This window comes from Brassica napus, chromosome C3 (assembly GCF_020379485.1).
Source record: "Brassica napus cultivar Da-Ae chromosome C3, Da-Ae, whole genome shotgun sequence".
NCBI classification, from domain to species: Eukaryota; Viridiplantae; Streptophyta; class Magnoliopsida; order Brassicales; family Brassicaceae; genus Brassica; species Brassica napus.
In genome coordinates this window covers 9974345-9999791 of record NC_063446.1, presented here as the reverse complement: position 1 = coordinate 9999791, position 25447 = coordinate 9974345, and the positions used below count along the sequence as shown (strand labels likewise).

General features: G+C 25.9%; 1 protein-coding gene across 1 annotated transcript; it reads right to left on the bottom strand.

Annotated features, from left to right (window-relative positions):
* Window positions 1–213: 213 nt before the first annotated feature.
* LOC125584242 (40S ribosomal protein S3-2) lies at window positions 214–1982 on the bottom strand. Its single transcript, XM_048752424.1, has 6 exons — window positions 1735–1982; window positions 1505–1652; window positions 1257–1428; window positions 923–977; window positions 697–828; window positions 214–609 (listed from the first exon to the last, which is right to left on the bottom strand). Exons 1-6 carry the CDS (start codon window positions 1762–1764, stop codon window positions 397–399), a joined length of 750 nt encoding a protein of 249 aa, XP_048608381.1. The 5' UTR covers window positions 1765–1982; the 3' UTR covers window positions 214–396.
* Between the last annotated feature and the right edge of the window lie 23465 nt (window positions 1983–25447).

Genomic DNA, 25447 nt, shown 5'->3' with positions numbered 1-25447 from the left:
AGCCAATGGATTATATGTTTATGCTTATACCCTTTCATAGTATTTCTATAAAAAAATATAAATCATGGTTACCGCCATAAATTCATAAAGTGAGGGGGTAGCGTTCTGAATTTTTAGTTTTCGTTATGACTAATGGCGTGTATTTACAATTTACAAGGGTCATCCATTATATTATGTTGTACTACTCATTCTCGTTCTTATTAAGACCAAACCTTTCATAGAACTAAATAAATGCATTCAATCTTGAAAACACTCGACATAAGTTTGGAAACAACATGAGAAAAAACTTGTCTACTTCGAGGACATAGGAAAAACAAGTAGCGAGTATCCAGAGATACAGAAAAGTTATAACAAAAAGAGAAGTATCCCATGGTAGGAGTAACCAAAGGGTTTCTTCTAGGCGACTGGGATCATCTCAGGGTAATCCACGGCTGTGAGGGGAGCTTCCGGTACAAGAGCAGCCGGAGCAGCAACCTGAGCAGGTGCAGAGTTGACATCTTCCTCCTTGGGAGCATGGATGATGACAACATCAGGCAATGGTGTCTTCGGTCCATTTACTCCCTTAGGGTCCCAGTCAAGCATGACCTTCACCTTGATTCCGAGAACACCCTGCACATTTTAAAGTTTAGCCAAAGACTAGAATTAGACACTGTTTGGCGGTTTACTGACTCAATAAGGTGAAACCAAGAAAGTAACCTGTCTAAGAAGAACATGTCTGACTGCAGAGTCGATGTAATCCTTGGTGGGCTGACCAGAGGAAACCATGTAACCGTCCTTGAATTTCATGGACTTGGCACGTGCCGCACGAAGCTTTCCACTCACAATCACCTGATAGTAAGCATTTGAAATGAACTGTGTAAGAGATTTATTGTGGAGAAAAAAACAAATAAAACAAATAGAGAATACTGAAATTTGAACTCACCTCACAACCCTTAGCACCACTCTCCATGACGAATCTCAAGACACCATAGCAAGCCCTACACAACACAACATAATTGCAATATTAACATCCGGCTCTTATTAAGAAATGAGAGCACAAGAGACAGGTAAATCACAATGCTCGATTACTCAACAACCAGCCAAGACCTAGCTCAAACCTTATGAACTGACAATACAATCCAATTAAAGAGTGTGACTTTCCATACAGTATCCATGGAAAATAGGACCTCTATAAATAAGCTTTCATGAGGATGCACATCACTATTCTGAATGCGAAAAGTAAAAAAACACAAAAATGTATAGCATAGATGTCGAACCTGCGGACAGCAAGACCACCGAGGAGCTTGTAACGGAGAGACTCAGCCTGAGCAATGGCGCAGAGACCTCTGTTGGCAACCTTCTCAGCGTAAAGCTCAACGCTGTCTTGAGGAAACCTGAATCTCTTCTGCACAAGAGATGTCAACTCTCTGATCCTCCTTCCCTTCTCACCTACAACATCCCATGAAACCAATTAACATAAAAGTCCAAAGCTTTGGATTCAAAAGGAAGGTTAGAATCAACATACCGAGAACATTTTGAGTACGTGTGGCTCTGATGATGATCTCAGTCCTCATTGGAGTAACCCTAACCTCCACACCAGAGTAACCATCTTCCGCAAGCTCTCTGGTTAGAACCTCGTTCAACTCAGCGTAGAACACACCGTCAGCTACAAACTACAGAACTCTAGGAATCAGTTCAGCATACGATGCAGCGAAAGGGATCTATTGAATGAAAAGAAAAAGTTTACAAGCTCACCTTTCTCTTCTTGCTAATCTGAGTCGCCATGTTTGATGTGTGCAGCTGCTGCGGATAACTGAAACCCTAAATTGCTGAAATAATCTCGAGAAGATAGGTGAAGCGCTGTGAACTAATCTAATCACTAGTAGATGTTTGTATTTATATCTAGGTTAGAAACTCGAGATTATTGGTCTGGGCTTTTACTGGACTTTTTCTTTTCTCACTTTAATGGGTTTATCTGAAGTTCTCAAGAAAGGAATTAATGTAGAGAAATGTGGACTCATGTCTGTTGTATTAGCAATGATATGGCTACAATATTCTGTATATTTTGTGTAATATTACACTATCTGCCCCTCGCCAATCACAAAACTAGATTAACTTGGGTTTCTATTTTTTTTTTCTTTTTCTTCTTTCCCCTCTGATTTAGTTTGACCCGTAGGACTTCAAGTAATTAGTTATAGTTAAGTATTAATAGTAAGAAAAAAATATATTTTTTTCACATATGCCATATCTAATTTTTTTTAAATTGACATAAAAAATTTCAGCGAAATGTGTAAATTGTTCTTAGCAAAAAAAATTTTCTATTATATATTACTTTTATAGAATAGTCCATATTTATAACAAATTTCATATTTTTATGATAAACCTGTATTTTCATTATGAAAACAATGGTTTGTGAAAATTTAAAATTAACATTTGCTTTTTACAACATTTTACATACATTAAAAATGAATATACAATTTCTCTCTTATTACATTTTTTTCTCCTACAACCAATATAATCATTTCTAATATATTGTAACTAATATAATATACTTTTATATATAAAATATAGTATAATATATTATAACATTCTTCCTTTCTACTACTTTTTTTTCCTTCTTCTCACTTCTTTTCACTCTTTTTAACTTCGTTCTCTTCATCCTCTCCATCTCCGTCCTCCTTTCTCCTTTCACCCCTCCATTCACTTCTCCATCCTCCCTCTCTTCCTCCTCCCCTCCTCCCCTCTAGCCTCTAGGGCTGGGTTGCGGATCAAACCCGTCCCGCTGACCTGCCAACCCGCGGGTTACAAAGTTTTTTTTTGTCGAAAAATCCGATCCGCACAACCCGTGAACAAATAAATTTGCACCCGCCCCCGCCCCGCTTAATTTTGCGGTAACCCGCGGGTCCTGCGGGTTATATTTTTATTTTAAAAAATATTTATTTAATTTAATTTTTGTAAAATATAATATAAATAATATATTTATAATTAAAATTTTAAATATTTTAAAATATTTTGATTATTATTTTTTAAAATTCCCATATTTTCTTTACAAAATATACATTTTTACAAAAAAAAAAATTTAAAAAAATTACAGGTTGGCAGGTACCCACCAACCCGCACCCGTCCCGCATAAAATGCTCATAACCCGCACCCACGAATCAATTTTTCTAAATTGTTTGACCCGCACCCGTCCCGCGGCGGGTTAAACGGGCCGGGCCCCGTGGGTAAAAACTCATATTCCCAGGCCTACTGACCTCTTTCCTCCTTCCCCCATCCGTCCCTCTTTTTCCTTTTCTTTTTTCTTTCGCAGTTAGTAAAATAATAATGTTTTATATCTGTTAATATGTTATTGCTATGAACGAATATTTTATACTATGTATTTAACTGATATAGTATAATGTGTTTCGTTATTTGGATATTATCATTCGCACATTCACATGCTTATAGAAAGAATATGGTCAATTTGGTGGTGAAAATGTCTTATCAAATACATATTACTGTAGTATACCTATATTCTTTATTTTTTCTTCCCTTATAAATATAGAGCAAAATGACCCATTAATGTATGGTAAAAACTTTAAAAAAAATTAAAGTTGAGAGATAATTTGCCAAATGACCAATTTTATAAGTAAAACTAGGATAAAACATGCGCAGCGCATGGTGAGTTTATTTGTATATATTATTGACAATCTCAAATCTACAATATTTCTCTACAAAAATGATGACTTTCCCAAAATAGCAATTTTTATAAAACTTATTTAAAAAATGCAACATATTGATCAAAAATTCTAAAAGAATGCTCATCTATCAACAAAAATTCTTATTATCCTAATTCTCAATCACAATACCAAATTGACAATATTTCTCAACAAAATGATAACTTTCTTAAAATAGCTGTTTCATAAATATTTATTTAAAAAATACAAAATCGTATTCAAAAATTCTAATCAAATGCTCATCTATCAACAAAAACTCTTGTTATCTCAATTGTTTAATCACAATTTCAAATCTATAATATTTCTATACAGAATTGATAATTTTCCCAAAATAGCAATTTTTAAAAAAATTATTTAAAATTAAACCAATTGATCAAACATTCTAAAAGAATGCCCACCTATCAACAAAAACTCTGGTTATCCTAATTTCTAAACAAGAGTTTCAAATCTGCAATATTTCTCTACAAAATTAATAGATTTCCTAAAATAGCAGTTTTTAGAAAATCTCTTTTAAAAATGCAACATATTGCTCAAAAATTCTAAAAGAATGCCCATTAATTAACAAAAACTCTTGTTATCCTAATTTCTCAATCACAATCCCAAATCTACAATATTTCTCTACAAAAATGATGACTTTCCCAAAATAGCATTTTTTACAAAACTTATTTAAAAAATGTAACATATTGATCAAAAATTCAAAAAGAATGCTCATCTATCAACAAAAACTATTGTTATCCTAATTCTCAATCACAATCCCAAATCGACAATATTTCTCAACAAAATGATAACTTTCTAAAATAGCAGTTTCAGAAATATTTATTTAAAAAATACAAAATAGTTTTCAAAAATTCTTATCAAATGCCCATCTATCAACAAAAACTCTTGTTATCCTAATTTATAAATAACAATCTCAAATCTACAATATTTCTCGACAAAAGTAATAACTTTCCTAAACTAGCAGTTTTAGAAAATTTCTTTAAAAAATACAACCTATTGCTTAAATATTCTAAAAGAAAACTCATCTATTAACAAAAACTCTTGTTATCCTAATTTCTCAATCACAATCCCAAATCTACAATATTTCTCTACAAAAATAATGACTTTCCTAAAATAGCAGTTCTTATAAAATATATTTAAAAAATACAATATATTGATCAAAAATTCTAAAAGAATGCCCATCGATCAGCAAAAGCTCTTGTTATCCTAATTTCCCAACCATAATCGCAAATCTACATTATTTCTCTACAAAATTGATAACTTTCCCAAACAAGCACTTTTTAAAATTTATTTAAAAATATAACTTATTGATCAAAAATTCTAAAATAATGCTCATCTATCAAAAAAAGTTCTTGTTATCCTAATTTCTAAATCACAATCTCCAATCTACAATATTTTTCTACAAAAATAATAATTTTCCTAAAATAGAAGTTTATAGAACACTTATTTAAAAGATGCAACCTATTGTTCAAAAAATCTAAGAGAATGTCCATCTATCAACAAAAACTCTTGTTATCCTAATTTCTCAATCACAATCCCAAATCTACAATATTTTTCTACAAAAGTAATAACTTTCCTAAAATAGCTGTTGTTAGAAAATTTCTTTAAAAAATGCAACATATTGCTTAAAAATTCTAAAACAATGCCCATCTATCAACAAAAACTATTGTTATCTTAATTTCTCAATCACAATCTCAAATCTACAATATTTCTCTACAAAAATGATAAGTTTCCGAAAATAGCAGTTTTTACAAAATTTCTTTAATAATGCAACATATTGCTCAAAAATTCTAAAAGAATGTCCATCTATCAATAAAAACCCTTGTTATCCTAATTTCTCAATCACAACCCCAAATCTACAATATTTCTCTACAAAAATGATGACTTTCCTAAAATAGCAGTTTTTATAAAATGTATTTAAAAATGCAACATACAGATCAAAAATTCCAAAAGAATGGCCACCGATCAACAAAACCTCTTGTTATCCTAATTTTTCAGTCATAATCGCAAATCTACAATATATCTCTACAAAATTGATAACTTTCCCAAAATAGCACTTTTTAGAAATTTATTTAAAAATAAGAACTATTGATAAAATTTCTAAAAGAATGTCCATCTATCAAAAAGGCTCTTGTTATCCTAATTTCTAAATCACAATCCCAAATTTATGATATTTCTAAACAAAAATGACAATTTTCCTAAAATACAAGTTTATACAAAACTTATTTAAAAGATGCAACCTATTGCTCAAAAATTCTAAAAGAATGCCCATCTATCAACAAAAACTCTTGTTATCCTGATTTCTGAATCGCAATCCCAAATCTATAATATTTCTCAACAAAAATGATAATTTTCCTAAAATACAAGTTTGTAGAAAACCTATTTAAAAGATGCAACCTATTGCTCAAAAATTCTAAAAGAATGCCCATCTATCAACAAAAACTCTTGTTATTCTAATTTCTCAATCACAATCCAAAATCTACATATTTCTCTACAAAAATGACAAGTTTCCTAAAATAGCAGTTTTTAGAAAATTTCTTTAAAAATGCAACATATTGTTCAAAAATTCTAAAAGAATGTTCATCTATCAACAAAATCTCTTGTTATTCTAATTTCTCAATCACAATCCCAAATCGACAATAATTCTGTACAAAATGATAACTTTCTTAAAATAGCAGTTTCAGAAATATTTTTTTTGAAAAATACAAAATAGTATTCAAAAATTCTTAATCACAATTTCAAATCTACAATATTTCTATACAAAATTTATGATTTTCCCAAAAGAGCAATTTTTAAAAAATTTATTTAAAATTTAACCTATTGATCAAACATTCTAAAAAAATGCCCACCGATCAACAAAAACTCATGTTATCCTAATTTCTCAATCACAATCCCAAATCTACAATATTTCCCTTCAAAATTGATAACTTTCTCCAAATAGCACTTTTTAGAAAACTATAATATTTCTATACAAAAATGATAATTTTCCTAAAATAGAAGTTTATAGAAAACTTATTTAAAAGATGCAACCTATTGCTCAAAAATTCTAAAAGAATGCTCATCTATCAACAAAAACTCTTGTTATCCTAATTTCCCAATCACATTCCCAAATCTACAATATTTCTCAACAAAAATGATGACTTTCCTAAAATAGCAGTTTTTATAAAATGTATTAAAAAATGCAACATATTGAACAAAAATTCTAAAAGAATGCCCATCGATCAACAAAAATTCTTGTTATCCTAATTTCTCAATCATAATCGCAAATCTACAATATATTTCTACAAAATTGAAAACTTTCCCAAAATAGCACCATTTAGAAAATTTATTTAAAAATAAAACCTATTGATCAAAAATTCTAAAATAATGCTCATCAATAAAAAAAGCTCTTAGTATCCTAATTTCAAAATCACAATCTCAAATCTACAATATTTCTCTACAAAAATAATAATTTTCCTAAAATAGAAGTTTATAGAAAACTTATTTAAAAGATGCAACCTATTGTTCAAAAAATCTAAATGAATCTCCATCTATCAACAAAAACTCTTGTTATCCTAATTTCTCAATCACAATCCAAAATCTACAATATTTCTCTACAAAAATGATGATTTTCCTAAAATAGCAGTTTTTATAAAATGCATTTAAAAATGCAACATATTGATCAAAAATTCAAAAAGAATGGTCATATATCAACAAAAACTCTTATTATCCTAATTTCTCAATCACATTCCAAAATCTACAATATTTCTCTACAAAAATGATGATTTTCCTAAAATAGCAGTTTTTATAAAATGCATTTAAAAATGCAACATATTTATCAAAAATTCAAAAAGAATGGCCATCGATCAACAAAAAACTCTTGTTATCCTAATTTCTCAATCACAATCTCAAATCTACAATATTTCTCTACAAAATTGATAACTTTCTCCAAATAGCACTTTTTAGAACATTTATTTAAAAATAAAACCTATTGAACAAAAATTCTAAAAAAATGCCGATCTATAAAAAAAAAAACTCTTGTTATCCTAATTTCTAAATCACAATCCCAAATCTATAATATTTTTATACAAAAATAATAATTTTCCTAAAGTAGAAGTTTATGGAAAACTTATTTAAAAGATGCAACATATTGCTCAAAAATTCTAAAAAATGCCCATCTATCAACAAAAACTCTTGTTATCCTAATTTCCCAATCATAATCCCAAATCTACAATATTTCTCTACAAAAATGATGACTTTCCTAAAATAACAGTTTTTATAAAATGTATTTAAAAATGCAAAATACTGATCATATATTCTAAAAGAATGTCCATCGATCAACAAAAACTCTTGTTATCCTAATGTCTCAATCATAATCGCAAATCTACAATATATCTCTACAAAATTCCCAAAATAGCACCTTTTAGAAAATTTATTTAAAAATAAAACCTATTGATCAAAAATTCTAAAATAATGCTCATCAATCAAAAAAGATCTTGTTATCCTAATTTCTAAATCACAATCTCAAATCTACAATATTTCTCTACAAAAATAATAATTTTCCTAGAATAGAAGTTTATAGAAAACTTATTTAAAAGATGCAACCTATTGTTCAAAAAATCTAAAAGAATATCCATCTATCAACAAAAACTCTTGTTATCCTAGTTTCTCAATCACAATCCCAAATCTACAATATTTCGCTACAAAAGTAATAACTTTCCTAAAATAGCTGTTTTTAGAAAATTTCTTTAAAAAATGCAACCTATTGCTTAAAAATTCTAAAACAATGCCCATCTATCAACAAAAACTATTGTTATCTTAAATGACAATCACAATCTCAAATCTACAATATTTTTCTACAAAAATGTTAAGTTTCCAAAAATAGCAGTTTTTACAAAATTTCTTTAAAAATGCAACATATTGCTCAAAAATTCTAAAAGAATGTCCATCTATCAACAAAAACTCTTGTTATTCTAATTTCTCAATCATAATCCCAAATCGACAATATTTCTGTACAAAATGATAACTTTCTTAAAATAGCAGTTTCAGAAATATTTATATGAAAAATACAAAATAGTATTAAAAAATTCTTATCAAATGCCCATCTACAACAAAAACTCTTGTTCTCTCAATTGCTTAATCACAATTTCAAATCTACAATATTTCTATACAGAATTGATGATTTTTCCAAAAAAGCAATTTTTAAAAAATTAATTTATAATTAAACCAATTGATCAAACATTCTAAAAGAATGCCCATCTATCAACAAAAACTCTTGTTATCCTAATTTCTAAACAAGAGTTTCAAATCTGCAATATTTCTCTACAAAATTAATAGATTTCCTAAAATAGCAGTTTTTAGAAAATTTCTTTTAAAAATGCAACATATTGCTCAAAAATTTTAAAAGAATGCCCATCTATTAACAAAAACTCTTGTTATCCTAATTTCTCAATCACAATCTCAAATCTACAATATTTCTCTACAAAAATGATGACTTTTCCAAAATAGCAGTTTTTACAAAACTTATTTAAAAAATGCAACATATTGAACAAAAATTCAAAAAGAATGCTCATCTATCAACAAAAACTCTTGTTATCCTAATTCTCAATCACAATCCCAAATCGACAATATTTCTCAACAAAATGATAGCTTTCTTAAAATTGCAGTTTCAGAAATATTTATTTAAAAAATACAAAATAGTTTTCAAAAATTCTTATCAAATGCCCATCTATCAACAAAAACTCTTGTTATTCTAATTTCTAAATATCAATCCCAAATCTACAATATTTTTCAACAAAAGTAATAACTTTCCTAAACTAGCAGTTTTAGAAAATTTCTTTAAAAAATACAACCTATTGCTCAAATATTCTAAAAGAAAGCCCATTTATTAACAAAAACTATTGTTATCCTAATTTCTCAATCACAATCCCAAATCTACAATATTTCTCTACAAAAATAATGACTTTCCTAAAATAGCAGTTCTTATAAAATATATTTAAAAGATGCAATATATTAATCAAAAATTCTAAAAGAATGCCCATCGATAGCAAAAACTCTTGTTATCCTAATTTCCCAACCATAATCGCAAATCTACATTATTTTTCTACAAAATTGACAACTTTCCCAAAATAGCACTTTTTAGAAAATTTATTTAAAAATATAACCTATTGATCGAAAATTCTAAAATAATGCTCATCTATCAAAAAAAGTTCTTGTTATCCTAATTTCTAAATCACAATCTCAAATCTTCAATATTTCTCTACAAAAATAATAATTTTCCTAAAATAGAAGTTTATAGAACATTTATTTAAAAGATGCAACCTATTGTTCAAAAAAACTCTTGTTATCCTAATTTCTCAATCACAATCCAAAATCTACAATATTTCTTTACAAAAATGACAAGTTTCCTAAAATAACAGTTTTTAGAAAAATTCTTTAAAAATCCAACATATTGTTCAAAAATTCTAAAAGAATGTTCATCTATCAACAAAATCTCTTGTTATTCTAATTTCTCAATCACAATCCCAAATCGACAATATTTCTGTACAAAATGATAACTTTCTTAAAATAGCAGTTTCAGAAATATTTTTTTGAAAAATACAAAATAGTATTCAAAAATTCTTAATCACAATTTTAAATCTACAATATTTCTCTACAAAAATGATGATTTTCCTAAAATAGCAGTTTTTATAAAATGCATTTAAAAATGCAACATATTTATCAAAAATTCAAAAAGAATGGCCATCGATCAACAAAAACTCTTGTTATCCTAATTTCTCAATCACAATCCCAAATCTACAATATTTCCCTACAAAACTGATAACTTTCTCCAAGTAGCACTTTTTTGAACATTTATTTTAAAATAAAACCTATTGAAGAAAAATTCTAAAAAAATGCCTATCAAAAAAAAAAACTCTTGTTATCCTAATTTCTAAATCACAATCCCAAATCTATAATATTTTTATACAAAAATAATAATTTTCCTAAAGTAGAAGTTTATGGAAAACTTATTTAAAAGATGCAACCTATTGCTCAAAAATTCTAAAAAATGCCCATCTATCAACAAAAACTCTTGTTATCCTAATTATAAAATATATTTAAAAATGCAACAAATGGATCAAAAATTCTAAAAGAATGAATGCCCATTGATCTGCAAAAACTCTTGTTATCCTAATTTCCCAATCATAATCGCAAATCTACAATATTTCTCTACAAAATTGATAACTTTCCCAAAATAGCACTTTTTAGAAATTTTATTTAAAAATATAACCTATTGATCAAAAATTCTAAAATAATGCTCATCTATCAAAAAAAGTTCTTGTTATCCTAATTTCTAAATCACAATCTCAAATCTACAATATTTCTCTACAAAAATAATAATTTTCCTAAAATAGAAGTTTATAGAACATTTATTTAAAAGATGCAACCTATTGTTCAAAAAATCTAAAAGAATGTCCATCTATCAACAAAAACTCTTGTTATCCTAATTTCTCAATCACAATCCCAAATCTACAATATTTCTCTACAAAAGTAATAACTTTCCTAAAATAGCAGTTTTTAGAATATTTCTTTAAAAAATGCAACCTATTGCTTAAAAATTCTAAAACAATGCCCATCTATCAACAAAAACTATTGTTATCCTAATTTCTCAATCACAATCCCAAATCTACAATATTTCACTACAAAAATGATAAGTTTCCGAAAATAGCAGTTTTTACAAAATTTCTTTAATAATGCAACATATTGCTCAAAAATTCTAAAAGAATGTCCATATATAACAAAAAAACTCTTGTTATTCTAATTTCTCAATCGCAATCCCAAATCGACAATATTTCTGTTTAAAATGATAACTTTCTTAAAATAGCAGTTTCAGAAATATTTATATGAAAAATACAAAATAGTATTCAAAAATTCTTATCAAATGCCCATCTACAACAAAAACTCTTGTTATCTCAATTGCTTAATCACAATTTCAAATCTACAAAATTTCTATACAGAATTGATGATTTTTCCAAAAATGGAATTTTTAAAAAATTAATTTAAAATTAAACCAATTGATCAAACATTCTAAAAGAATGCCTATCTATCAACAAAAACTCTTGTTATCCTAATTTCTAAACAAGAGTTTCAAATCTGCAATATTTCTCTACAAAAATGATAAGTTTCCGAAAATAGCAGTTTTTAGAAAATTTCTTTTAAAAATGCAACATATTGCTCAAAAATTCTAAAAAAATGTCCATCTATCAACAAAAACTCTTGTTATTCTAATTTCTCAATCGCAATCCCAAATCGACAATATTTCTGTACAAAATGATAACTTTCTTTAAATAGCAGTTTCATAAATATTTATTTGAGAAATACAAAATTTTATTCAAAAATTCTTATCAAATGCCCATTTATCAACACAAAACACTTGTTATCTCAATTGCTTAATCACAATTTCAAATCTACAATATTTCTATACAGAATTGATGATTTTCCAAAAAAAGCAATTTTAAAAAATTTACCTAAAATTAAACCTATTGATCAAAGATTCTAAAAGAATGCCCTTCTATCAACAAAAACTTTTGTTATCCTAATTTCTCAATCATAATCTCAAACCTACAATATTTATCCCTATAAAAAATGATGACAGTCCAAAAATAATAATTTATATAAAATATATTTAAAAATGCAACAAATGGATCAAAAATTCTAAAAGAATGAATGCCCATTGATCTGCAAAAACTCTTGTTATCCTAATTTCCCAATCATAATCGCAAATCTACAATATTTCTCTACAAAATTGATAACTTTCCCAAAATAGCACTTTTTAGAAATTTTATTTAAAAATATAACCTATTGATCAAAAATTCTAAAATAATGCTCATCTATCAAAAAAAGTTCTTGTTATCCTAATTTCTAAATCACAATCTCAAATCTACAATATTTCTCTACAAAAATAATAATTTTCCTAAAATAGAAGTTTATAGAACATTTATTTAAAAGATGCAACCTATTGTTCAAAAAATCTAAAAGAATGTCCATCTATCAACAAAAACTCTTGTTATCCTAATTTCTCAATCACAATCCCAAATCTACAATATTTCTCTACAAAAGTAATAACTTTCCTAAAATAGCAGTTTTTAGAATATTTCTTTAAAAAATGCAACCTATTGCTTAAAAATTCTAAAACAATGCCCATCTATCAACAAAAACTATTGTTATCCTAATTTCTCAATCACAATCCCAAATCTACAATATTTCACTACAAAAATGATAAGTTTCCGAAAATAGCAGTTTTTACAAAATTTCTTTAATAATGCAACATATTGCTCAAAAATTCTAAAAGAATGTCCATCTATCAACAAAAACTCTTGTTATTCTAATTTCTCAATCGCAATCCCAAATCGACAATATTTCTGTTTAAAATGATAACTTTCTTAAAATAGCAGTTTCAGAAATATTTATATGAAAAATACAAAATAGTATTCAAAAATTCTTATCAAATGCCCATCTACAACAAAAACTCTTGTTATCTCAATTGCTTAATCACAATTTCAAATCTACAAAATTTCTATACAGAATTGATGATTTTTCCAAAAATGGAATTTTTAAAAAATTAATTTAAAATTAAACCAATTGATCAAACATTCTAAAAGAATGCCTATCTATCAACAAAAACTCTTGTTATCCTAATTTCTAAACAAGAGTTTCAAATCTGCAATATTTCTCTACAAAAATGATAAGTTTCCGAAAATAGCAGTTTTTAGAAAATTTCTTTTAAAAATGCAACATATTGCTCAAAAATTCTAAAAAAATGTCCATCTATCAACAAAAACTCTTGTTATTCTAATTTCTCAATCGCAATCCCAAATCGACAATATTTCTGTACAAAATGATAACTTTCTTTAAATAGCAGTTTCATAAATATTTATTTGAGAAATACAAAATTTTATTCAAAAATTCTTATCAAATGCCCATTTATCAACACAAAACACTTGTTATCTCAATTGCTTAATCACAATTTCAAATCTACAATATTTCTATACAGAATTGATGATTTTCCAAAAAAAGCAATTTTAAAAAATTTACCTAAAATTAAACCTATTGATCAAAGATTCTAAAAGAATGCCCTTCTATCAACAAAAACTTTTGTTATCCTAATTTCTCAATCATAATCTCAAACCTACAATATTTATCCCTATAAAAAATGATGACAGTCCAAAAATAATAATTTATATAAAATATATTTAAAAATGCAACAAATGGATCAAAAATTCTAAAAGAATGAATGCCCATTGATCTGCAAAAACTCTTGTTATCCTAATTTCCCAATCATAATCGCAAATCTACAATATTTCTCTACAAAATTGATAACTTTCCCAAAATAGCACTTTTTAGAAATTTTATTTAAAAATATAACCTATTGATCAAAAATTCTAAAATAATGCTCATCTATCAAAAAAAGTTCTTGTTATCCTAATTTCTAAATCACAATCTCAAATCTACAATATTTCTCTACAAAAATAATAATTTTCCTAAAATAGAAGTTTATAGAACATTTATTTAAAAGATGCAACCTATTGTTCAAAAAATCTAAAAGAATGTCCATCTATCAACAAAAACTCTTGTTATCCTAATTTCTCAATCACAATCCCAAATCTACAATATTTCTCTACAAAAGTAATAACTTTCCTAAAATAGCAGTTTTTAGAATATTTCTTTAAAAAATGCAACCTATTGCTTAAAAATTCTAAAACAATGCCCATCTATCAACAAAAACTATTGTTATCCTAATTTCTCAATCACAATCCCAAATCTACAATATTTCACTACAAAAATGATAAGTTTCCGAAAATAGCAGTTTTTACAAAATTTCTTTAATAATGCAACATATTGCTCAAAAATTCTAAAAGAATGTCCATCTATCAACAAAAACTCTTGTTATTCTAATTTCTCAATCGCAATCCCAAATCGACAATATTTCTGTTTAAAATGATAACTTTCTTAAAATAGCAGTTTCAGAAATATTTATATGAAAAATACAAAATAGTATTCAAAAATTCTTATCAAATGCCCATCTACAACAAAAACTCTTGTTATCTCAATTGCTTAATCACAATTTCAAATCTACAAAATTTCTATACAGAATTGATGATTTTTCCAAAAATGGAATTTTTAAAAAATTAATTTAAAATTAAACCAATTGATCAAACATTCTAAAAGAATGCCTATCTATCAACAAAAACTCTTGTTATCCTAATTTCTAAACAAGAGTTTCAAATCTGCAATATTTCTCTACAAAAATGATAAGTTTCCGAAAATAGCAGTTTTTAGAAAATTTCTTTTAAAAATGCAACATATTGCTCAAAAATTCTAAAAGAATGTCCATCTATCAACAAAAACTCTTGTTATTCTAATTTCTCAATCGCAATCCCAAATCGACAATATTTCTGTACAAAATGATAACTTTCTTTAAATAGCAGTTTCATAAATATTTATTTGAGAAATACAAAATTTTATTCAAAAATTCTTATCAAATGCCCATTTATCAACACAAAACACTTGTTATCTCAATTGCTTAATCACAATTTCAAATCTACAATATTTCTATACAGAATTGATGATTTTCCAAAAAAAGCAATTTTAAAAAATTTACCTAAAATTAAACCTATTGATCAAAGATTCTAAAAGAATGCCCTTCTATCAACAAAAACTTTTGTTATCCTAATTTCTCAATCATAATCTCAAACCTACAATATTTATCCCTATAAAAAATGATGACAGTCCAAAAATAATATTTTATATAAAATATATTTAAAAATGCAACAAATGGATCAAAAATTCTAAAAGAATGAATGCCCATTGATCTGCAAAAACTCTTGTTATCCTAATTTCCCAATCATAATCGCAAATCTACAATATTTCTCTACAAAATTGATAACTTTCCCAAAATAGCACTTTTTAGAAATTTTATTTAAAAATATAACCTATTGATCAAAAATTCTAAAATAATGCTCATCTATCAAAAAAAGTTCTTGTTATCCTAATTTCTAAATCACAATCTCAAATCTACAATATTTCTCTACAAAAATAATAATTTTCCTAAAATAGAAGTTTATAGAACATTTATTTAAAAGATGCAACCTATTGTTCAAAAAATCTAAAAGAATGTCCATCTATCAACAAAAACTCTTGTTATCCTAATTTCTCAATCACAATCCCAAATCTACAATATTTCTCTACAAAAGTAATAACTTTCCTAAAATAGCAGTTTTTAGAATATTTCTTTAAAAAATGCAACCTATTGCTTAAAAATTCTAAAACAATGCCCATCTATCAACAAAAACTATTGTTATCCTAATTTCTCAATCACAATCCCAAATCTACAATATTTCACTACAAAAATGATAAGTTTCCGAAAATAGCAGTTTTTACAAAATTTCTTTAATAATGCAACATATTGCTCAAAAATTCTAAAAGAATGTCCATCTATCAACAAAAACTCTTGTTATTCTAATTTCTCAATCGCAATCCCAAATCGACAATATTTCTGTTTAAAATGATAACTTTCTTAAAATAGCAGTTTCAGAAATATTTATATGAAAAATACAAAATAGTATTCAAAAATTCTTATCAAATGCCCATCTACAACAAAAACTCTTGTTATCTCAATTGCTTAATCACAATTTCAAATCTACAAAATTTCTATACAGAATTGATGATTTTTCCAAAAATGGAATTTTTAAAAAATTAATTTAAAATTAAACCAATTGATCAAACATTCTAAAAGAATGCCTATCTATCAACAAAAACTCTTGTTATCCTAATTTCTAAACAAGAGTTTCAAATCTGCAATATTTCTCTACAAAAATGATAAGTTTCCGAAAATAGCAGTTTTTAGAAAATTTCTTTTAAAAATGCAACATATTGCTCAAAAATTCTAAAAGAATGTCCATCTATCAACAAAAACTCTTGTTATTCTAATTTCTCAATCGCAATCCCAAATCGACAATATTTCTGTACAAAATGATAACTTTCTTTAAATAGCAGTTTCATAAATATTTATTTGAGAAATACAAAATTTTATTCAAAAATTCTTATCAAATGCCCATTTATCAACACAAAACACTTGTTATCTCAATTGCTTAATCACAATTTCAAATCTACAATATTTCTATACAGAATTGATGATTTTCCAAAAAAAGCAATTTTAAAAAATTTACCTAAAATTAAACCTATTGATCAAAGATTCTAAAAGAATGCCCTTCTATCAACAAAAACTTTTGTTATCCTAATTTCTCAATCATAATCTCAAACCTACAATATTTATCCCTATAAAAAATGATGACAGTCCAAAAATAATATTTTATATAAAATATATTTAAAAATGCAACAAATGGATCAAAAATTCTAAAAGAATGAATGCCCATTGATCTGCAAAAACTCTTGTTATCCTAATTTCCCAATCATAATCGCAAATCTACAATATTTCTCTACAAAATTGATAACTTTCCCAAAATAGCACTTTTTAGAAATTTTATTTAAAAATATAACCTATTGATCAAAAATTCTAAAATAATGCTCATCTATCAAAAAAAGTTCTTGTTATCCTAATTTCTAAATCACAATCTCAAATCTACAATATTTCTCTACAAAAATAGTAATTTTCCTAAAATAGAAGTTTATAGAACATTTATTTAAAAGATGCAACCTATTGTTCAAAAAATCTAAAAGAATGTCCATCTATCAACAAAAACTCTTGTTATCCTAATTTCTCAATCACAATCCCAAATCTACAATATTTCTCTACAAAAGTAATAACTTTCCTAAAATAGCAGTTTTTAGAATATTTCTTTAAAAAATGCAACCTATTGCTTAAAAATTCTAAAACAATGCCCATCTATCAACAAAAACTATTGTTATCCTAATTTCTCAATCACAATCCCAAATCTACAATATTTCACTACAAAAATGATAAGTTTCCGAAAATAGCAGTTTTTACAAAATTTCTTTAATAATGCAACATATTGCTCAAAAATTCTAAAAGAATGTCCATCTATCAACAAAAACTCTTGTTATTCTAATTTCTCAATCGCAATCCCAAATCGACAATATTTCTGTTTAAAATGATAACTTTCTTAAAATAGCAGTTTCAGAAATATTTATATGAAAAATACAAAATAGTATTCAAAAATTCTTATCAAATGCCCATCTACAACAAAAACTCTTGTTATCTCAATTGCTTAATCACAATTTCAAATCTACAAAATTTCTATACAGAATTGATGATTTTTCCAAAAATGGAATTTTTAAAAAATTAATTTAAAATTAAACCAATTGATCAAACATTCTAAAAGAATGCCTATCTATCAACAAAAACTCTTGTTATCCTAATTTCTAAACAAGAGTTTCAAATCTGCAATATTTCTCTACAAAAATGATAAGTTTCCGAAAATAGCAGTTTTTAGAAAATTTCTTTTAAAAATGCAACATATTGCTCAAAAATTCTAAAAGAATGTCCATCTATCAACAAAAACTCTTGTTATTCTAATTTCTCAATCGCAATCCCAAATCGACAATATTTCTGTACAAAATGATAACTTTCTTTAAATAGCAGTTTCATAAATATTTATTTGAGAAATACAAAATTTTATTCAAAAATTCTTATCAAATGCCCATTTATCAACACAAAACACTTGTTATCTCAATTGCTTAATCACAATTTCAAATCTACAATATTTCTATACAGAATTGATGATTTTCCAAAAAAAGCAATTTTAAAAAATTTACCTAAAATTAAACCTATTGATCAAAGATTCTAAAAGAATGCCCTTCTATCAACAAAAACTTTTGTTATCCTAATTTCTCAATCATAATCTCAAACCTACAATATTTATCCCTATAAAAAATGATGACAGTCCAAAAATAATAATTTATAAAATATATTTAAAAATGCAACAAATGGATCAAAAATTCTAAAAGAATGAATGCCCATTGATCTGCAAAAACTCTTGTTATCCTAATTTCCCAATCATAATCGCAAATCTACAATATTTCTCTACAAAATTGATAACTTTCCCAAAATAGCACTTTTTAGAAATTTTATTTAAAAATATAACCTATTGATCAAAAATTCTAAAATAATGCTCATCTATCAAAAAAAGTTCTTGTTATCCTAATTTCTAAATCACAATCTCAAATCTACAATATTTCTCTACAAAAATAGTAATTTTCCTAAAATAGAAGTTTATAGAACATTTATTTAAAAGATGCAACCTATTGTTCAAAAAATCTAAAAGAATGTCCATCTATCAACAAAAACTCTTGTTATCCTAATTTCTCAATCACAATCCCAAATCTACAATATTTCTCTACAAAAGTAATAACTTTCCTAAAATAGCAGTTTTTAGAATATTTCTTTAAAAAATGCAACCTATTGCTTAAAAATTCTAAAACAATGCCCATCTATCAACAAAAACTATTGTTATCCTAATTTCTCAATCACAATCCCAAATCTACAATATTTCACTACAAAAATGATAAGTTTCCGAAAATAGCAGTTTTTACAAAATTTCTTTAATAATGCAACATATTGCTCAAAAATTCTAAAAGAATGTCCATCTATCAACAAAAACTCTTGTTATTCTAATTTCTCAATCGCAATCCCAAATCGACAATATTTCTGTTTAAAATGATAACTTTCTTAAAATAGCAGTTTCAGAAATATTTATATGAAAAATACAAAATAGTATTCAAAAATTCTTATCAAATGCCCATCTACAACAAAAACTCTTGTTATCTCAATTGCTTAATCACAATTTCAAATCTACAAAATTTCTATACAGAATTGATGATTTTTCCAAAAATGGAATTTTTAAAAAATTAATTTAAAATTAAACCAATTGATCAAACATTCTAAAAGAATGCCTATCTATCAACAAAAACTCTTGTTATCCTAATTTCTAAACAAGAGTTTCAAATCTGCAATATTTCTCTACAAAAATGATAAGTTTCCGAAAATAGCAGTTTTTAGAAAATTTCTTTTAAAAATGCAACATATTGCTCAAAAATTCTAAAAGAATGTCCATCTATCAACAAAAACTCTTGTTATTCTAATTTCTCAATCGCAATCCCAAATCGACAATATTTCTGTACAAAATGATAACTTTCTTTAAATAGCAGTTTCATAAATATTTATTTGAGAAATACAAAATTTTATTCAAAAATTCTTATCAAATGCCCATTTATCAACACAAAACACTTGTTATCTCAATTGCTTAATCACAATTTCAAATCTACAATATTTCTATACAGAATTGATGATTTTCCAAAAAAAGCAATTTTAAAAAATTTACCTAAAATTAAACCTATTGATCAAAGATTCTAAAAGAATGCCCTTCTATCAACAAAAACTTTTGTTATCCTAATTTCTCAATCATAATCTCAAACCTACAATATTTATCCCTATAAAAAATGATGACAGTCCAAAAATAATATTTTATATAAAATATATTTAAAAATGCAACAAATGGATCAAAAATTCTAAAAGAATGAATGCCCATTGATCTGCAAAAACTCTTGTTATCCTAATTTCCCAATCATAATCGCAAATCTACAATATTTCTCTACAAAATTGATAACTTTCCCAAAATAGCACTTTTTAGAAATTTTATTTAAAAATATAACCTATTGATCAAAAATTCTAAAATAATGCTCATCTATCAAAAAAAGTTCTTGTTATCCTAATTTCTAAATCACAATCTCAAATCTACAATATTTCTCTACAAAAATAGTAATTTTCCTAAAATAGAAGTTTATAGAACATTTATTTAAAAGATGCAACCTATTGTTCAAAAAATCTAAAAGAATGTCCATCTATCAACAAAAACTCTTGTTATCCTAATTTCTCAATCACAATCCCAAATCTACAATATTTCTCTACAAAAGTAATAACTTTCCTAAAATAGCAGTTTTTAGAATATTTCTTTAAAAAATGCAACCTATTGCTTAAAAATTCTAAAACAATGCCCATCTATCAACAAAAACTATTGTTATCCTAATTTCTCAATCACAATCCCAAATCTACAATATTTCACTACAAAAATGATAAGTTTCCGAAAATAGCAGTTTTTACAAAATTTCTTTAATAATGCAACATATTGCTCAAAAATTCTAAAAGAATGTCCATCTATCAACAAAAACTCTTGTTATTCTAATTTCTCAATCGCAATCCCAAATCGACAATATTTCTGTTTAAAATGATAACTTTCTTAAAATAGCAGTTTCAGAAATATTTATATGAAAAATACAAAATAGTATTCAAAAATTCTTATCAAATGCCCATCTACAACAAAAACTCTTGTTATCTCAATTGCTTAATCACAATTTCAAATCTACAAAATTTCTATACAGAATTGATGATTTTTCCAAAAATGGAATTTTTAAAAAATTAATTTAAAATTAAACCAATTGATCAAACATTCTAAAAGAATGCCTATCTATCAACAAAAACTCTTGTTATCCTAATTTCTAAACAAGAGTTTCAAATCTGCAATATTTCTCTACAAAAATGATAAGTTTCCGAAAATAGCAGTTTTTAGAAAATTTCTTTTAAAAATGCAACATATTGCTCAAAAATTCTAAAAGAATGTCCATCTATCAACAAAAACTCTTGTTATTCTAATTTCTCAATCGCAATCCCAAATCGACAATATTTCTGTACAAAATGATAACTTTCTTTAAATAGCAGTTTCATAAATATTTATTTGAGAAATACAAAATTTTATTCAAAAATTCTTATCAAATGCCCATTTATCAACACAAAACACTTGTTATCTCAATTGCTTAATCACAATTTCAAATCTACAATATTTCTATACAGAATTGATGATTTTCCAAAAAAAGCAATTTTAAAAAATTTACCTAAAATTAAACCTATTGATCAAAGATTCTAAAAGAATGCCCTTCTATCAACAAAAACTTTTGTTATCCTAATTTCTCAATCATAATCTCAAACCTACAATATTTATCCCTATAAAAAATGATGACAGTCCAAAAATAATATTTTATATAAAATATATTTAAAAATGCAACAAATGGATCAAAAATTCTAAAAGAATGAATGCCCATTGATCTGCAAAAACTCTTGTTATCCTAATTTCCCAATCATAATCGCAAATCTACAATATTTCTCTACAAAATTGATAACTTTCCCAAAATAGCACTTTTTAGAAATTTTATTTAAAAATATAACCTATTGATCAAAAATTCTAAAATAATGCTCATCTATCAAAAAAAGTTCTTGTTATCCTAATTTCTAAATCACAATCTCAAATCTACAATATTTCTCTACAAAAATAGTAATTTTCCTAAAATAGAAGTTTATAGAACATTTATTTAAAAGATGCAACCTATTGTTCAAAAAATCTAAAAGAATGTCCATCTATCAACAAAAACTCTTGTTATCCTAATTTCTCAATCACAATCCCAAATCTACAATATTTCTCTACAAAAGTAATAACTTTCCTAAAATAGCAGTTTTTAGAATATTTCTTTAAAAAATGCAACCTATTGCTTAAAAATTCTAAAACAATGCCCATCTATCAACAAAAACTATTGTTATCCTAATTTCTCAATCACAATCCCAAATCTACAATATTTCACTACAAAAATGATAAGTTTCCGAAAATAGCAGTTTTTACAAAATTTCTTTAATAATGCAACATATTGCTCAAAAATTCTAAAAGAATGTCCATCTATCAACAAAAACTCTTGTTATTCTAATTTCTCAATCGCAATCCCAAATCGACAATATTTCTGTTTAAAATGATAACTTTCTTAAAATAGCAGTTTCAGAAATATTTATATGAAAAATACAAAATAGTATTCAAAAATTCTTATCAAATGCCCATCTACAACAAAAACTCTTGTTATCTCAATTGCTTAATCACAATTTCAAATCTACAAAATTTCTATACAGAATTGATGATTTTTCCAAAAATGGAATTTTTAAAAAATTAATTTAAAATTAAACCAATTGATCAAACATTCTAAAAGAATGCCTATCTATCAACAAAAACTCTTGTTATCCTAATTTCTAAACAAGAGTTTCAAATCTGCAATATTTCTCTACAAAAATGATAAGTTTCCGAAAATAGCAGTTTTTAGAAAATTTCTTTTAAAAATGCAACATATTGCTCAAAAATTCTAAAAGAATGTCCATCTATCAACAAAAACTCTTGTTATTCTAATTTCTCAATCGCAATCCCAAATCGACAATATTTCTGTACAAAATGATAACTTTCTTTAAATAGCAGTTTCATAAATATTTATTTGAGAAATACAAAATTTTATTCAAAAATTCTTATCAAATGCCCATTTATCAACACAAAACACTTGTTATCTCAATTGCTTAATCACAATTTCAAATCTACAATATTTCTATACAGAATTGATGATTTTCCAAAAAAAGCAATTTTAAAAAATTTACCTAAAATTAAACCTATTGATCAAAGATTCTAAAAGAATGCCCTTCTATCAACAAAAACTTTTGTTATCCTAATTTCTCAATCATAATCTCAAACCTACAATATTTATCCCTATAAAAAATGATGACAGTCCAAAAATAATATTTATATAAAATATATTTAAAAATGCAACAAATGGATCAAAAATTCTAAAAGAATGAATGCCCATTGATCTGCAAAAACTCTTGTTATCCTAATTTCCCAATCATAATCGCAAATCTACAATATTTCTCTACAAAATTGATAACTTTCCCAAAATAGCACTTTTTAGAAATTTTATTTAAAAATATAACCTATTGATCAAAAATTCTAAAATAATGCTCATCTATCAAAAAAAGTTCTTGTTATCCTAATTTCTAAATCACAATCTCAAATCTACAATATTTCTCTACAAAAATAGTAATTTTCCTAAAATAGAAGTTTATAGAACATTTATTTAAAAGATGCAACCTATTGTTCAAAAAATCTAAAAGAATGTCCATCTATCAACAAAAACTCTTGTTATCCTAATTTCTCAATCACAATCCCAAATCTACAATATTTCTCTACAAAAGTAATAACTTTCCTAAAATAGCAGTTTTTAGAATATTTCTTTAAAAAATGCAACCTATTGCTTAAAAATTCTAAAACAATGCCCATCTATCAACAAAAACTATTGTTATCCTAATTTCTCAATCACAATCCCAAATCTACAATATTTCACTACAAAAATGATAAGTTTCCGAAAATAGCAGTTTTTACAAAATTTCTTTAATAATGCAACATATTGCTCAAAAATTCTAAAAGAATGTCCATCTATCAACAAAAACTCTTGTTATTCTAATTTCTCAATCGCAATCCCAAATCGACAATATTTCTGTTTAAAATGATAACTTTCTTAAAATAGCAGTTTCAGAAATATTTATATGAAAAATACAAAATAGTATTCAAAAATTCTTATCAAATGCCCATCTACAACAAAAACTCTTGTTATCTCAATTGCTTAATCACAATTTCAAATCTACAAAATTTCTATACAGAATTGATGATTTTTCCAAAAATGGAATTTTTAAAAAATTAATTTAAAATTAAACCAATTGATCAAACATTCTAAAAGAATGCCTATCTATCAACAAAAACTCTTGTTATCCTAATTTCTAAACAAGAGTTTCAAATCTGCAATATTTCTCTACAAAAATGATAAGTTTCCGAAAATAGCAGTTTTTAGAAAATTTCTTTTAAAAATGCAACATATTGCTCAAAAATTCTAAAAGAATGTCCATCTATCAACAAAAACTCTTGTTATTCTAATTTCTCAATCGCAATCCCAAATCGACAATATTTCTGTACAAAATGATAACTTTCTTTAAATAGCAGTTTCATAAATATTTATTTGAGAAATACAAAATTTTATTCAAAAATTCTTATCAAATGCCCATTTATCAACACAAAACACTTGTTATCTCAATTGCTTAATCACAATTTCAAATCTACAATATTTCTATACAGAATTGATGATTTTCCAAAAAAAGCAATTTTAAAAAATTTACCTAAAATTAAACCTATTGATCAAAGATTCTAAAAGAATGCCCTTCTATCAACAAAAACTTTTGTTATCCTAATTTCTCAATCATAATCTCAAACCTACAATATTTATCCCTATAAAAAATGATGACAGTCCAAAAATAATATTTTATATAAAATATATTTAAAAATGCAACAAATGGATCAAAAATTCTAAAAGAATGAATGCCCATTGATCTGCAAAAACTCTTGTTATCCTAATTTCCCAATCATAATCGCAAATCTACAATATTTCTCTACAAAATTGATAACTTTCCCAAAATAGCACTTTTTAGAAATTTTATTTAAAAATATAACCTATTGATCAAAAATTCTAAAATAATGCTCATCTATCAAAAAAAGTTCTTGTTATCCTAATTTCTAAATCACAATCTCAAATCTACAATATTTCTCTACAAAAATAGTAATTTTCCTAAAATAGAAGTTTATAGAACATTTATTTAAAAGATGCAACCTATTGTTCAAAAAATCTAAAAGAATGTCCATCTATCAACAAAAACTCTTGTTATCCTAATTTCTCAATCACAATCCCAAATCTACAATATTTCTCTACAAAAGTAATAACTTTCCTAAAATAGCAGTTTTTAGAATATTTCTTTAAAAAATGCAACCTATTGCTTAAAAATTCTAAAACAATGCCCATCTATCAACAAAAACTATTGTTATCCTAATTTCTCAATCACAATCCCAAATCTACAATAT

Bases quoted from the DNA above. Each gene is read 5' to 3' on its own strand.
- LOC125584242 (XM_048752424.1), bottom strand. From the start codon at position 1,764: ATGGCGACTCAGATTAGCAAGAAGAGAAAG. The intron at 978-1,256 runs GTTCGACATCTA...TGTGTTGTGTAG, and splicing joins GGTGGTCTTGCTGTCCGCAG to GGCTTGCTATGGTGTCTTGA. The intron at 610-696 runs GTTACTTTCTTG...TAAAATGTGCAG, and splicing joins GACATGTTCTTCTTAGACAG to GGTGTTCTCGGAATCAAGGT.